Consider the following 16,940-nt stretch of genomic DNA (forward strand, 5'->3'; position numbering starts at 1 on the left):
AAAGGCCAAGAATTAGACGACACGCATGGGAACTAGAGGAGGCCTGTGGAAACATGTGTGTTGCCATTAAAAAAGAAGTTGAAGAGAGTAGCTAACATATAAGAATTTGTACACAACAGTGGTATTGAAATAAGGGTGGAATTAAAGTCTAAGTTTAGGTGAGAGGAAATTGAAATGTTGATGAAGGAGTGGACCCCACATATACTTGCTTGCACCTAGCTATGTACTAATATTTGAGATTATTATTAGGTCAATTCTTTGCTACTGACTATTTTAGTGTCAAATTTATCTATTTTTTTAAATAATTTTTTAATATTTAAAATTATTTAAATTAAATATTCACTTTTAACTATTTTTAGTAAATTAGGTATCAAAGTTTAGACATTATAGTGATTGTAACCATCATGGAGAATTTGATAAAATATATTTCACACAATTATAGAGCCAAAGAAGTCTCTAGCATAGGTCAACACAATTAAGATCATCACAAGAGAGAGAGAGGGAGATTTTAACAACTGTCAAGGGAGAGAGAAGCCCGGTGGCGGGGAGGGGGAGAAAAATGGTGGTAGTTGTCACATGATTTCCACAGTACAATAGGGACCAGCCGCATCTGTTTCCATTATGTAGGTTTATTACAATTTAAAGAGAACAATGCAAGTAGTATAGCAGCCTGTCCCAATAGTGATAATTTTATTCTAATTAATAATCCTATATAGTCATTGTTTTTTTTTTTTCAATAATGTTATTTGAAAAAAAAAGTATATGTATGTTTATTTAGAGGTACTCTCATTCTTTCTTATTATAAGGAAAGATGACTAATGTTTTTCCTAATAGAAACTCAAACTTATTCTTCTAACATTTTCTAAGAAAAAACTTGAGTTGTATTTAATTTTATATTATTTATGTCTTTATACCAATATGGCAACATATATCCTTATTGGTTTATTTATTTTTTGTTTGAAAGTTATGAGTATAAAAAGTCTTTTTAATATATAAGTTAAACTTGATGACTTCAAATTCTGCTGCTGAATGATAGAAGATATGGGATGTGAGACACCAACAAGAGACATCAAAATATAAACCAGGTATATGAATCCACTAGCTCTATCCAATATCCATCTCTTTCTTTTTCAAAGCATGATTGAAAGAGAAACAATACTGAATATCTATCAACTTCAATAATCTATTCATGAATTATTCTTTAGGTTAAACTGCTATAGGAGGTGGAGCTTTGGATCATCAAGCTAAGGAATTACTGATTGGGGAAGATATGTTTTGGATCATCAAACACTTAGAGAAAGGCACATCATTAGAAGAAGCATCATCATCTTAAATGGTTAGTATTAGTTAGTATTATTATTTTAATTTCCATTATAGCTAGGGTGAAACATAAAAATGAAGAAACTCCCAAAAGATCTATAGATATACATACATATAACATATGCTTTTGCTTTAGCAATTCTTCATCTTCATGAGTTTCTTCAACCATCTTCCTCTTTGAAGTGTATGGTTTCTAGGGTCATGCAAGCCTTCCTTTCTTTAATTTCTTTTGCTGGCTTCTTATTACAATAATGTTTCCATCTTCTGTTCCAATCAACATATTTTTCCGGTCACTTGCTTATTATTTAATTTCTTCTTAGATATATATATATTTACAGTTTTCTAATATGTATGATGAGCATATAAAGCACTTGTTAAATACATATATCTTTCCAAAGAGTGCCTGTTAAATCTCACTCTTGCTTCAACATATATGTTTTACTAATTCCTAATATCTATCTTTAGCTCTATTATTGGCAAAATAAAGAAATTGTTTTTCAGTTATTCACTTTAATTAAATAATATAAAATTTAAAAAATTAATAACTAACTTATTTTCAATATATATTTTATCCGAGTGTGATTAATTTAATAATTAATTTTTTTATGCACATAAAGATAATTGTTAAGTAATATGTCTAGTAATACATAGCAAATAAACTAAAACTTAATTTTCTGTTTAATTATTCATCAGAAGTAGTCCATGTTGGAATAATCTTTATTAGTTTTCTGCGTCTGCATATGCAACAATATACTCTATATATATGCTTCTTTAATTGCAAGCTTAAATAATACTTTTTCAGCTGATCAATTCATTTTATTTTGTTCTGCAAATATTTGGAGTTAACTCCATAGATGTATATGATTGAGTATGTAAATGCAGTTAACACTATAAATTCTATAAATTATGTAGAGATCTGAAGCATACACGCATTGGTGATCAGATCACAAATTCTAGAATGTAAAAAGAAGAAGTTGGTTGCACTATTTATACTTAACTTATGACTTTCTGAACTAATTCCAGTGATACGGTTGGATGGATGCTATATAAGTATATAAAATGGCAATGTCTGTCTTTATTCCATATTAGGTAATAGAAATAAATAAATGGCTTGTTGGTTCTGAGCTATAATTTCTGACATTGTTACTTTACCATACATACCTCACCTCATAGAATTTCCGTGCAGCCCTTAGTAATTGTTGCAGAAAAATTACAGCTTGTCCTCACGTGTTCTTGTTCTTTTCTTTCTTTGCATTAACATATACTCTTTCCTGTTTGATTGTTGTTTCAGACGGTGAATTAATTATACACATTCCATAATACTACTAATAATAACTTGGTTTGAGTGAGGTGATTGCACAAACAAATTAAACATGTCTAAAGAATATGCGGATGAGATTATTATTGAAGAAGATGAGGAAACTTCTTCATTGGGATGTTGTTCCCAGAAATGCTCTTCATTTGATTTGAATGAAGATGCAAGCAGTGAAGAAGAAGAAGAAGAAGAAGGTAAGAATAAGAAGGAGGAGGATGAGGCAGCATGTGATGAAGAGGAGATCAATGCGAATGGAACATCAAACTCAAGAGAAGATGAAAGAAATAATAACAACAAAAACAATGAGAGAAGAGGTGGAGTTAGGCAATATGTTAGATCCAAGATGCCAAGGCTTCGATGGACTCCTGAGCTTCATCTCTCTTTTGTTCATGCTGTTGAAAGACTTGGCGGTCAAGAGAGTAAGTACATTAGGCTGTATTTGTTTATAAAGACAAGACACTAAGGCATAGACATAAAATTATGTTTGACAGAGGAGATATAGACAGAGATAGAATGTGTCTAGAGATACTAAATTAGTGTATTTTGTGTCCATCCTGATAGGAAAGACATGGCGAAAACACTAACAAGGGACACAAGTTATTTTTTATTTTTTATTATTTTTGTTAACTTTTTATAATTATATTTTTTTATTATTATATTTTTTATCTCAAATTTTTTAATTAAAAAAATAAAAATAAATTAGATTTTCATAATTTGTTCTAATTTATTACTAAACAAAATATAAAAACATAAAATTTTATGTTTCTGTCCTATTCTATTCTTAGTGTCTTGTTCTATTTTTAAAAACAAACGAAGTCTTGATTAATGAATTTTAATTATTAATTTCATGTAAAGATAACCACATTGGTGTATATATATAGGAGCAACACCCAAGTTGGTGCTTCAGTTGATGAATGTGAGAGGGCTCAGCATTGCTCATGTCAAGAGTCACTTGCAGGTATATTGACATGCATGCTTATATATTATTGAGAGTAGAATGCTCTTCAACCTGATGCAAAGTCATCACCACTTGTATTATTATAATTTTGTGATTATCTAATTTTTCATTTCAGATGTATCGTAGCAAGAAACTTGACGAGACCGGCCAAGGTGAGGGCTAACTTTAATTTTGTGTAGCACTGCTAATCATTAATAATGAATACTGGATTTCTTTCTCATTACTCATTAGCGCAACAAGTACTGAAAATGGGAATTTTTGGAGGGAAAATAATTAAATACAAAAATATTTGATATAAAAAATTAATTAAAAATAATCAAAATTGATCTTATTTAATATTTATTAATTATTATAACAATTAATAAATATTAAATAAATTAAATTTTGATTTTTTTTATTTTTCTAACATTACTAATTAAATAATACAAAATGAATTATGTCGTCAGTTATATATATTTTTAAACAAACTCGTATTGTTATTAATTTTAATGTATTAAAAGTATAAATTAATTTTATATATATATTTATTTTATAATGATTGTATAAATTATTATTTTTAAAAAATAAATATAATTAAATAATTATATAAAATATTTGATACGGTTAATTTATTAAAATTAAACTTTTATAATAATGTAAGTTGTTTTTAAAGCAATTCATCTATTGCGTTTCAAATATTAAATTACATTACTAATACTAAAATTTTATAACTTATAAGAAAAAAAATACAAGTATTAAAAGATTACCGACTTAAAATCTAAGTATATTGTTTGGATGAATTTAACCTTTGACCTTGTTAAATGTTTAATTATAAATTGAAAATCAACGAGTTAAATGTGCGTTTTTATATATATTTTTTTATTTTTAATTTTAATTTTAATTTTTAGTATTTTTTATTTTTGAATTTTATAAAAAAAAAATAAAAAATACTGAAAATTAAAACGCAAATTAAACGCACTCTTATCTATCTTGAGAATAAAAATAGGAAGGTAATACAAAAAAAAGATAATATTATACATAAATCTAATAAATATATGACGACTAATATTGGAAAACATACATATAAAATGTAACCTATATATAAATGTTTATGAGGATGGATATGTGCTTTTCTTGTTACGTAATTGTTGGATTATTAGGGTATGAAGAGTAGTGGCAACAAATTTAATCTGTGTATCTCATAATTATGGAAAGTGATATGTATGAGGAAATTCAATAACTTGAGCTGACAAACATTATTTGCAGTATTAGGTCAAACATACAGATCGAGGCAATTGCATGAAGTAGTGGGACGTAGTAGAAATCATCATGAGTTACTCAATCCTCATCACCATTTCAAGATGGGAAACGGTGGCATTATTCTTGCAACCAATTTCAACCATCATCATCATTTCCAAGGTTCTCTGATGCACCACCCCCACTTCTCCCTTTCATCACGTTCACATGCAATCGCCACCGACTCAGGGTATATATTATGCTATATATATACTAGCTAACAATTAAGTTACACTTATATTCATCTCAAATTAATAATTAAAAATTATTAGATATATAATTTGATAAATTTAATCTAATTATTGTCTAATAATTTTCGATCATCAATTCTATACATATGGACAAAATTTAGTTGAGACAATAGAGATCATAGTCCTCCAAATTTTTTATAAAAAAATTAGTAATATTTTTTTAAAAAATAAAAAATAGTTTAATTAGACTCAAATATTTTACTATAATTTAAGTCCAATTTGAATAAACAGTTTAATTGAACTTCTTTTGATAAAATAATTTAAATAATAAATGACTATATTAAAAGTAACTTATAAATAAGTTATTTTGTATTTAAATTTTTAGTTCTAAAAGTGCTTATTTTATAAAAATGTGATAAAAAATAGTAGTATTATGAGAAAAATCATTTTTTTAACTTCTCTATAAACTCTTAAATAGCTTCTTAGAAAATTGTAATTTAGTTTTAAAAATTGCACTAGACATTAACACTACTACTTTTAATAAGTTAAAAGCTCCAAAAAATTACTTTTAAAACTTCTCAAACGGACTTTAAAGCGTCCAGATTCAATCCTAGTCTCTGTACATACAAAAATAACTGCATGTGAACTTGGCCTTAAACTAAATTGCAAACATTAATTAAATATAAATTTGAACCTAGCGTGTGTGATCTCTTTCTATTTTAGGCAACATGAATTGTATTTGAATCATCAAGGATTGAGAGTAACAAGCAACGAAATTGTGTCCTCATCAAGTAATCATCAAGGAAGATCGAGTTCAAACCAGGTTCAAGTGATGGATACGTCTTGCAGAATTGCACCAATTAGACCAAGTCATTTCCTTGAAGAGAAGAAGTGGCCTCCCCTGGAAATTATGAACAATCATCATCAATGGAAGTTCAAGGGTCCTACTACTATTGGCAACATTCCTGAATCTGTTCAGCCAAGTATCAGAGAGTATTTATCAACCTCCAAGAATAATTTAAGGCTAGAATTTGATCCTCCATTTCGGATAAAGGTAAAGTAGTTAGGGTTAGTAATTAATAAGGACATACACTAAGAATAATATAATATTTTTGTTCATGTACTACTATTATTTGCTATATATGCAGTTGAATGAAGTGAAGAGGGAGAAAAGGGAGGAAAGGTTGCCCAATTTGCAACTAGGTTTGAGTCATGGCGGAGATGGAAATGATGATGATTGCAGAGAAACACAAGAGATCAACACTAAGCTTTCACTTTCATAGATCCAGACACTACTACTACACTACTCTAGCTAGCTGCATGCCTAGCTGCTTGTTTTGTCAATATTAATTACATTTCATTAATACAACAACTTAGCTAATTAATTTCTTATTTGTCAGCAATAACTCAAACACAGAACTAGATATAAAGGATCTCACCATAAAACTAAATGACATGTGTGATAAATGACTCAGAATCATGAGTTCCCATTGGCTACTTATCCTTTATCCTATCAAAGTTTTTGGCACATGCAGCATTATTCAACTACGAGTGTTAGGGTCAGTAAATTTTGTAATTTGTACTCATTAATTAATTATATTAGTATTTTTAATGGTATAGAATTACATTTAATAGTGTGAAATTACTCACTTTTTTTTTGCTAATTAAGTGCTGGCCAAATTTTAATAAAATGCTATCCCTACATCTTTTATTATTCAATTTTAAGTTTAATTACTCTGTTGGTCCTTATAATTTTATTAAATTTTTAATTAGGTCCTTATACTTTTTTTTCTTTTTAATTTTGTAATTACGTCTTTTTCATATTAAAAATATTAAAATTAACATAATCTTTTTACCAAAATACATGCCGTCAAAGATTTAATTAAGTTTTTAATTATAAATACATTCAATTTGTAAAAAAATATTCAGTTAACTCTAATATTTTTTATACTAGAAATAACTTAATTACAAAATTAAAATAATATAAAAATTTAATTAAAAAAATATAAAAATCTAATTAAAATTTTAATAAAACTATAAAAATCAGCAGAATAATTAATCATCAATTTTATCTAATAAGTCATTAAGTTGCAATACAATGCAAGCTGTCTTTTTAGGCCTACATTTAAGGTCCATTATAGTCTTTGGGCCGAGAGCTTATATACGTTTTTTACACTATTGATTTGAAGACATAGTTGACATCATTGACCAAAAAAAAAAGAAGACATAGTTGACATCATCTTTAATTTTTTTTTTTCATAATTACCTTAATTTCAAACTAACTAGGGTAGCAATATATGCTGAGGCATATATTGATATTGAATGGTGGGAGTCATTTATTTGGTTATTGATATTGAAATTTAAAGACTTTTAAAATGTTTTTTTGCTAGAACTTTTTTTACCTTTATTTTTGGACAGCAGTTTAACCTTGAAGCAAATACATACATACATGTTCGTCCAAAATGACAAATGACAAACAAATAGTGACGTGGAATTTAATTTAAATTGAATTCTGAAGTTTCTTTGTGAATGCATGTCCAGAAAAGACATCAGTAAGAAATTTAAACCACTAGAGACAAATGTATACAATACACATGTGATTGGAATTAAACTTATTTAGCCTCTCATTCTCAGTGTCCTTTTATTCATTAAAATGTCGTTTATGTATGTCTGTAGTTTCCATCCACTGTGACTCGTGCTTTATCCATTCATACTTATAACTTACTTAAAAAACAATTATATATATAATACAGATTCTGTACACTGCTGCTAATAACTATGAGATAATTAGCTAGTTGGCAAAACTCCAACAACATTGGGTAATTTTATCAGGGACCGTATTTTCAACAACATTGAGGTTTGTGACAGAGTATGGCAAGAACCTAATCTATGTCTGGCAGAAGAATGTGTATGGTACGGCTGTGAGTTTTCTAATAATGCCTTGTGCATATCTTTTATGTGAGTCCCACTCCCATGCCATGATCCTCTATCATCCTATCCAAAAAATGATATGCGATTTGTTTCTAAGAAAAGAATAGAATAAGACACTGAGAATAGGACAGGATAAAATATTGAGATATATAATATTTTGTGTTCTTGTATTCTGTTTGTTGATAAATTAGAACAAATTATAAAAGTTTAATTTATTTTTATTTTTTTATTCAAAAATTTTGAGATGAAAAATATAATAATAAAAAATATAATTATGAAAATATAACAAGAATAATAAAAAAATAAAAAATAAGTTGTGTTTTAGTGTTTTCATGTCCTTCTTGTTAGGATGGACACAAAATACACTAATTCAGTGTCTGAACACATTGTCTCTGTCCATGTCTTTTTTGATAAACACCATTTTATGTCTCTGTATTCCTGTGTCAATCTCACTGTCCTGTCTTTATAAATAAATACAGCCTTATAGTCAAACGATTGGTGTGATCAATTATTCAACTTCTTTAAGAATTTAAGAATTAAAATGAAAATTAAAAAACCTGGTAATTTATTATTATAAGAATGAATATGTGACACCTAAAAGGGAGGGGAAATATTAAAGAATTGTGACCACTGAACTGAGCAACACAGTCTACAGAAGTAGATGACCACTTGAGTTATGAGGGTCGCAATCCATGACCTTATCAATTAATGTCACTAGCTACATTATAAGATGTCGTTATTGTCCCCACAACTGTCCTGTTTTACATCTCAACATCCAGCACCGTCAAGTCACTGTTACCATCCCTGCTATTGTTAAACAATTCCAACTTACATTGTTTCATATCATCCCTTCAATTCTTCTCGCCACCCTATTTAATGCTGGCCCAACGCTTTGGTGTATTTTCTCAAACAGAAATATTTGATAACAAAAAAAAAAAATAGCCAAAAATAATTTAATTTTAGCAACAATTAATGAATGTTAAATAAGATAAAACAGGATAAAATTGGTTACCAAAATGTACATTAATTTTGAATTAAACCAAGTTATACTTCTTTATAATATGATAACGGCAAACAATGCCTCAATAAAAAAGTACACAAGTAATAAGGAACAAGGTGTAGTGATTTTGATTCTTTTTTCATATTGTTCTGAAAGGTTTAGAGATACAAGAACAAAAAGCATAATCAATCAGGAAATTATTTTGTCCTGTTCCTTTTGTAGGTACTCAGTTAACTAACAGCTTAACGTAATAATAAGAAGAACACCCCAAATCCATGATAATCTGCAACTCATTGTAATTCAGAATTTGATCTGATTTACATACATAATTGAACATAATCTTTGGAAGTCCCAAAAAAACAATGAGAAAACTATAATGCTTAAAAGAATCTTTGTATAATTATTAATTAAGAGGAAACACTCCACAAAAAACTTGAATAATATCATGAAAGGCATAACTATACTAGCCATTAGCCAATACACACTTGTCTAAGGCAGATCAACAAATCTTGAATCCAATTGGAAGTTCCAAAAGGTCCAAAAGAAGCTTTCTTTTTATTGATCATTGATCTCCAACAATGACTATTTGTCTCTCTATACAATACAATATCAAAAGAGCTTGGAGCATAACATGATAGAAAAAGTCATGAGTTCCATCTCTAAGGTTTTCAATGCTGAGATTTATTATGTGAGATTTATTATGTGTGATTAGTTCCTGCACAGAAAGATAAATTTTAATTTTCATCTTTATCACTATCCGAGTTGAAGTTGACTAACAAAAGATAAAAGGTAAAAGAACTATTAAACCATTCTTCTACTTTAACCCATGATAACAATAAAGAACTCTCATGGTCCACAAATTCAACCCAACAGAATATACAAATTCAATTATAATTTTAGTCTTTATTATTATCTTATCTTTATCTCATCTTTATTGTTTTTATTTTTTATTATTAATAATCATGATAAATAAATAATAAAATAATAATTTATAAAATAAAAAATAAATTTTATAATTAAATAATATATAAAAAGTTAATTTATAACTAAAATAAAATAAAAGACTACTTATGTTATTAAAAAATTTAAAAAATATGTTTTGTTATAAAATTATTTAATAATCAAAATATTCTGAAACCATTGAATCCTTTTCCTATTATCATTCAAACAAGAGTTCACAAGTTGTCGAGACCCTAGCAACCTTGGATATCTTTTTTAAAATTTCAAGCCTATCTTCTTTTCTTGAGGAACTCGAGCAACATATGGTCATCTTCTTTAACACATTTGCATTTTGCAGAATATATATTGCAAATTGAATATCAACATCAGCACCATGAAAATTCTTTATAGTGCAGGCTCTTAGGTGCGATGAAAGGCATCCAGGAACGGTTTGTGTGTCACGCCGATTTAGTCGATCCAATACACTTGCCGATTTCTTCTCCTTTCTGATGACAAGAATTTGAAGCAAGGGACAGGAGTTGAGCAGTCCAACTAGCAACCTCCATTTACATTCATACACGGAGAGCTTCATGTGAATTAGATTACGGAAAGTGATGGCACGAGGACTGAATTCTAGCCCAAAAAAAGAAGAACTATTGATTTGCAAGTCCTCAATATTTGGGCATCCTGAGAGAATCATATCAAGATATTCATCTTTTACAAATACAACCCAAATCAAATACAAAGTTTTAAGAGCCGGTAAGTGTACTGTTAAAACACGGTCAACTTTTAAGAATGTCAACTTGAGAACAACAAGGCTTGCACATGTGAGAATTCCAATCGGCAACCTTATTATCTGAGAATGAAGCTCAATCCTCTTAACTTCACGCTGAATGGCGGTGTTGAGCCACAATTCTACATCACATTGACGACATGAAGGATACTCAGATTTGAGGCGGAAATTGAGAATGGGTTGCGTTACATCTCGCGATAGCATAACTGCGTAGGCGATGCGAACAAACAGTTCTTCCTTATCCTGGAAGAGTGCGTCATCGAGGTCCACTGTGGGAATTGAGTGCCACAGATCCCTCCACCTGCTCGAGAGAATGCTTGTTGCTGCAACCATTCTAGATTCCAGAAAAGAAAGGATGTGAACAAGAATATCATTCGGTAATGCACTAATTCTATCGACTCCCGACATGGCTAGTGCCATTGTTGGGTTCATTGAGAACCCAATAAATAGATTGTGCTTTAGCGAATCCTATTGCTTCTCAAGCAGGTAAAAGATGAAGAAATTTTGTTGATTGGTGATTGATTGAAATTGTAAATTATGAAGGTAAAATTAAATATAAATAGAGCATTGTTCTATGAAAGATAAAAACAAATAAAGATGAAATAAAGATAAGATAAAGATAAGATAATAATAAAGACTAAAATTATAACTGAATTTGTGTATATTATTGGGGTGAATTTGTAGGCCGTAAAACTTTTTTATTGTTGTCATGAGTTAAGGTGAAAGAGTGATTTAATAAGAACAAATTAGATTACCTGAGAATATCGTACATGATCATGATGCAAATTTGAAGTTTTCACTATTGTTTTCCCACTTTATAATATTGCTGGATGCTGTATTTGAATCTTGCCTTTTAGCATTGGACTGATTCGAATGCAGGAACGAATTCTTTGCAGAAACTAAAGGCAGGGCCTTCCAGAGCCAGGACTCAGAAGGTGACTTTGGCAATGGTGGAGGAAGAGGAGATTCAGCTAACACAATTTGCTGGTTGTTCACCATTGAATCATCAGTAGAATTTCGTACTTCTTGATCTGTTTTCAGTGCTTCATCTTTATCTTCTTTGGCCTTATGAAGTAACATACTAGACAAAGTAGAAGAATTAGCATCACTAGAACTATCCAATGAGTCCTTCTCTTCTATAGGTTTGTGACAGAGAATGGCAAGAATCTAATCTATGTCTGGCAGAAGAATGTGTATGGTACGGCTGTGAGTTTTCTCCCACTCCCATGCCAAGATCCTCTATCATCCTATCCAAAAAACGAAGGGGAAAAAGTACTATCTTATAGTCAAACGTTTGGTGTGATCGATTATTCAACTTCTTTAAGAATTTAAGAATTAAAATGAAAATTAAAAAACCTGGTAATTTATTATTATAAGAATGAATATGTGACACCTAAAAGGGAGGGGAAATATTAAAGAATTGTGACCACTGAACTGAGCAACACAGTCTACAGAAGTAGATGACCACTTGAGTTATGAGGGTCGCAATCCATGACCTTATCAATTAATGTCACTAGCTACATTATAAGATGTCGTTATTGTCCCCACAACTGTCTTGTTTTATATCTCAACATCCAGCACCGTCAAGTCACTGTTACCATCCCGCTATTGTTAAACAATTCCAACTTACATTGTTTCATATCATCACTTCAATTCTTCTCGGCTTCTCGCCACCCTATTTAATGCTGGCCCAAGGCTTTGGTGTATTTTCTCTAACAGAAATATTTGATAACAAAAAAAAAAAAGCCAAAAACAATTTAATTTTAACAACAATTAATAAATGTTAAATAAGATAAAACGGGATAAAATCGGTTACCAAAATGTAAATTAATTTTGAATTAAACCAAGTTATACTTCTTTATAATATGATAACGGCAAACAATACCTCTATAAAAAAGTACACAACTAATAAGGAAAAAGGTGTACTGATTTTGATTCTTTTTTCATATTGTTCTAAAAGGTTCAGAGATACAAGAACAAAAAGCATAATCAATCAGGAAATTATTTTGTCCTGTTCCTTTTGTAGGTACTCAGTTAACTAACAGCTTAACATAATAATAAGAACACCCCAAATCCATGATAATCTGCAACTCATTGTAATTCAGAATTTGATCTGATTTACATACATAATTGAACATAATCTTTGGAAGTCCCAAAAAAACAGTGAGAAAACTATAATGCTTAAAAGAATCTTTGTATAATTAAGAGGAAACACTCCACAAAAAACTTGAATAGCATCATGAAAGGCATAACTATACTAGCCAATACACACTTGTCTAAGGCAGATCAACAAATCTTGAATCCAATTGAAAGTTCCAAAAGGTCCAAAAGAAGCTTTCTTTTTATTGATCATTGATCTCCAACAATGACTATTTGTCTCTCTATACAATTCAAGATCAAAAGAGCTTGGAGCATAACATGATAGAAAAAGTCACATGAGTTCCATCTCTAAGGTTTTCAATGCTGAGATTTATTATGTGTGATTAGTTCCTGCACAGAAAGATAAATTTAAAGTTTCATCTTTATCACTACCGGAGTTGAAGTAGACTAACAAAGATAAAGGCAAAAGAACAAATTAGATTACCTGAGAATATCGTACATGATCATGATGCAAATTTGAAGTTTTGACTATTGTTTCCCACTTTATAATATTGCTGGATGCTGTATTTGAATCTTGCCTTTTAGCATTGGACTGATTCGAATGCAGGAACGAATTCTTTGCAGAGACTAAAGGCAGGGCCTTCCAGAGCCAGGATTCAGAAGGTGACTTTGGCAATGGTGGAGGAAGAGGAGATTCAGCTAACACAATTTGCTGGTTGTTCATCATTGAATCATCAGTAGAATTTCGTACTTCTTGATCTGTTTTCAGTGCTTCATCTTTATCTTCTTTGGCCTTATGAAGTAACATACTAGACAAAGTAGAAGAATTAGCATCACTAGAACTATCCAATGAGTCCTTCTCTTCTATAGCTTGTACATGATTTGTGTCTTGATGAGAAGTTTCTTTCCCTCTTCTTTTGTCCAACTCGGCAATCAGAGTATCTATCCTTAGATTTTTATCTACAGAGCTCAAATTTGAAGATGACAATTTGACTGTACTTGCAGTATCTATGTACAATGTTTTTTCAGTTGTCAGGTTCCCTGAATATGAACTTCTTTTGGGTGCTACCATGGATGGTATCTCCCTAAACTTTCCAAGCTCTGTGCTATGGAATTTCATCTTGCCAGGCTGGTTATTCTCGGCTTCTCTCGGATCGCTTGGCAGCCTTGCTCCACGAAATGGAGACTGAGGTTTACTCCTACAGGGAGATACACCAGCTGCAGCTGCTCTTGAACGGCGAAAGGGAGAGAGCCTACCCGGCAGCAACTCGCCGGAGTAATAAGTAAACCTGTTTGAATCACTAGTCCATTTCTTCCTGCTTTCTTGCAGGTCAGGTGATGCACCTCCTGAGCTTGATTTGTTCTTGTGATTGTGAATTGCATCCCATGCCTGCAGGGGGGGAAATTTAGATTGTGAGTAAACAAGTTTAAGAGTGCTGATTTAAAGAAAATATGTTAGACATTAGTGTCATTGTTCTTACTTTCTTTACAGCTGGAATTGGGCTAAAAGATCTAATTTGAGAAATTTTACTAGGCTTCACAACCTCATTTGATGAAGGCAATGAAACCTGGCTCTTGATCTTCACATCAGGCATAGGATTCAACAAGCACAAGGAATTTCTAACATGTAAACGTGGTAACAATCCGCAGCCTTTTGCTGAGATATTAGCAGAGTTGTCATATTCATCACCTTCATTTTCACTTTCTTCTTCCTCCTCTTGACACTGAGCAGAATATGGTATGATATCAGTGATCTGTTTACTAAGCAATGGCTTCTTTTCATCGCGAATCAATTTGGTAACATCTCTTAGTGGTTGTTCTACCAGCACACCTGATTGCTGCTTCTTTGAAGAGTACTGAGGAGGCTGCAGAGTCATAGCCTTCGCGGCCGGCAAGAACCGGCTCATCATGAAGTCTCTAGTTTGCTGATCAGTAGAGACGGTTCCCAACTTCTTTGCATCCAAAGTATCCAAACCGCTCACACCACTCTCACTGCAGTTCATGGAGAATGATTGTGTTTGTGACAGTGTTTCAAGTGCATCAGAAAAAGCATCATCATCATCATCATTATCCTTGTTCACCTTTTTCTCCTCCACATTAGACCTTCTAATCTCAACAATGCTCTCAGCTTTCTTTTCTCTACCACCATCCATTTTATTTCTAACCACACTGACATTGAAGGAGTTTGATTTATTTGTAGCCCTGATCTTATTTGCAAGTTTAGAATCCTTTTCTGATGGCTGTTTGAAAGAAGCATTTGTTGATTTTCCAGGGGGAAGCCTTGGACTTGGAGTGTTTGATGCTTCCTTAGAAGGTTGATGCTCAGATCCAACACTATTGCCATTGCCATTAGCACTGTTACCCTTGCGCCTTCCGGGGATATGCTCCCAATTGAAAGGCACAGCAACAGGTTCTGTTAGCTGATCCATCTCTGAATTGTTGTAGTTTGGTGGAAGGGTGTGACGCTTCTCTAATATCCTTTTCCTTGCTTCATACAAAGATGATGTTGCAGCAGTGCGTCTGACAGACATGAGAGGGGCATTGATATTCAATTTCCTTTCAGCCATCTTCTCAATTGTTCAAGCTTCTATGCAGCCCCTCTCAGTAACAAATTCACAGTTCAAAACAATCTCATACCTTAATTTATTTGCAGCTATGAGGCCTAAAACTCTGCTAAGAGAATCCTACTTTCCACTCTTGAAGCCTGAAAATGAAAAAGGATAGAAGAACCCATCATTCATAATTCAAACAATAACAACAAAGAGCAGAATCTCTCTGATTCAATTCAGAATATCTTGAACTAAGTTCAGAGAAGAAACAGAGAAATGAAAGCACTAGTGAGCATAATTTAGGCCATTAAGCATAGAAAAAGAAAATTTACACAGCATTATAATAATACTCTATTAGAGTTAAAGAGTTGGAAAGGATAAAAACCTTTCAAGTTGTAAAACTCTCTTTAAGCCAAGGAATCAAAACATAATGAATGAATTGAATAGAAGTTGTATAAAAACTAATAAGAGAAACGAATAGTAATGAAGAGAAGAAGATCAAAATATCAAACCTGTAAATAAGGGTGCATAGAAATTGCAATAGAGTTATGGTTGCAGAGCAAAAGAAACAAAAGAGGAAAGTGGTTTCAATAGTCACAGGTTGAGTAACCTTTTGTGAAGAGAGTCATGAAAGGACTAAATTAAAGGTGGCAATGAAAAGAAGAGAGAAAAAGTAAAAGGCAGAGGAATATCCAAACAAACAAAGGACATGAACTCATGAAGGAGTTAGTTAGTGGAGTTGGAGGAGATAATAATGAAAAGGGTGGCAAGTGAAGATGACTTTGTTTGTAGTTTGTAGTGGTTGGTTGGTAAATGATGCCGTGCAGTGAGGGGGGCAGTGACTAATTGAGTAAAATCAAAGAAAAGCCACTACAAGTCATAGCTGATTGAGACACCACCCCATACTCACTCAATTTGCAGTGTATATAACTTGTGAATTTGATCTCCATGGATTGAAGCATGTATTATTTAATGTATTTTAGATGGTATACTATACTGTATTATTTCTGTATGCAATTATTAGATATTTGCATTATTGGATACTAGTAGTAGTATATGATATGTTAATGCCAATTTGAGAAGCAATGAATAGTCACGGATGAATGGATGAAGAATGGTTACTGGGGAAAGCAAAGGGAGCGGGAGGGGGAGAGTGGAAGTAACTGGTGTTTTAAATGTTCATCGCATGAAAAGTTTAAATATTATTTAATAGTTGTTCGTTTATATTTTTAAATATTAAAATATTTAATTTAATATTTTTTAATTTTATTTATTTAGTTAATAAATTATATTTATATTAATAGGTTTAGAGTTTTTATTTTAATTTAATATAAAATTATAAATAAATACTTTTCAAATTATTGTAATTATTGTTGAGTTATTAGAGGTGTAAAAAGTTCTTTTTTAGTTTCATGATAAAATTATAATATGAATAAGTGAGGTTGAAAAATCACTCTTATTGCATCGAAAATTTAGGTAATATATTGAGTATTTTTTTCGATACAATTTTTAAACTATAGTATAGATAAGTTAGGTTAAATGAATCTTTTTTTATTACATTTTTTATAT

General features: G+C 30.9%; 3 protein-coding genes across 6 annotated transcripts; 1 reads left to right on the plus strand and 2 right to left on the minus strand.

Moving 5' to 3' along the window:
• The first annotated feature begins 971 nt into the window (after positions 1–971).
• LOC130956402 (putative Myb family transcription factor At1g14600) lies at positions 972–6,614 on the plus strand. The gene is made up of 8 exons (XM_057883442.1): positions 972–1,085; positions 1,206–1,336; positions 2,612–3,054; positions 3,517–3,593; positions 3,709–3,745; positions 4,839–5,058; positions 5,783–6,113; positions 6,208–6,614. The coding sequence occupies exons 3-8, from the start codon at positions 2,694–2,696 to the stop codon at positions 6,340–6,342; spliced, it is 1,161 nt and encodes a 386-aa protein (XP_057739425.1). The 5' UTR covers positions 972–1,085; positions 1,206–1,336; positions 2,612–2,693; the 3' UTR covers positions 6,343–6,614.
• A 3,530-nt stretch (positions 6,615–10,144) lies between these two features.
• Positions 10,145–12,076, minus strand: LOC130956496 (FBD-associated F-box protein At1g66320-like). Of its 2 annotated transcripts, none has more exons than XM_057883549.1 (2): positions 11,493–12,076; positions 10,145–11,056 (listed from the first exon to the last, which is right to left on the minus strand). In XM_057883549.1, the coding sequence occupies exons 1-2, from the start codon at positions 11,498–11,500 to the stop codon at positions 10,150–10,152; spliced, it is 915 nt and encodes a 304-aa protein (XP_057739532.1). In that variant the 5' UTR covers positions 11,501–12,076; the 3' UTR covers positions 10,145–10,149. The 2 variants fall into 2 exon arrangements, with proteins under 2 accessions (XP_057739532.1, XP_057739531.1); XM_057883548.1 differs by having other exon boundaries at positions 11,478–12,076.
• Positions 12,077–12,923: 847 nt separating this feature from the next.
• On the minus strand, positions 12,924–16,283 carry LOC130956342 (uncharacterized). Of its 3 annotated transcripts, XM_057883382.1 has the most exons (5): positions 15,884–16,282; positions 15,460–15,526; positions 14,304–15,342; positions 13,307–14,212; positions 12,924–13,212 (listed from the first exon to the last, which is right to left on the minus strand). In XM_057883382.1, exons 3-5 carry the CDS (start codon positions 15,249–15,251, stop codon positions 13,180–13,182), a joined length of 1,887 nt encoding a protein of 628 aa, XP_057739365.1. In that variant the 5' UTR covers positions 15,252–15,342; positions 15,460–15,526; positions 15,884–16,282; the 3' UTR covers positions 12,924–13,179. The 3 variants fall into 3 exon arrangements, with proteins under 3 accessions (XP_057739365.1, XP_057739363.1, XP_057739364.1); XM_057883380.1 differs by having other exon boundaries at positions 14,304–15,526; positions 15,884–16,283; XM_057883381.1 differs by lacking the exon at positions 15,884–16,282 and adding an exon at positions 15,757–15,824 and having other exon boundaries at positions 14,304–15,526.
• Between the last annotated feature and the right edge of the window lie 657 nt (positions 16,284–16,940).

Source organism: Arachis stenosperma, chromosome 10 (genome assembly GCF_014773155.1).
Source record: "Arachis stenosperma cultivar V10309 chromosome 10, arast.V10309.gnm1.PFL2, whole genome shotgun sequence".
NCBI lineage: Eukaryota > Viridiplantae > Streptophyta > Magnoliopsida > Fabales > Fabaceae > Arachis > Arachis stenosperma.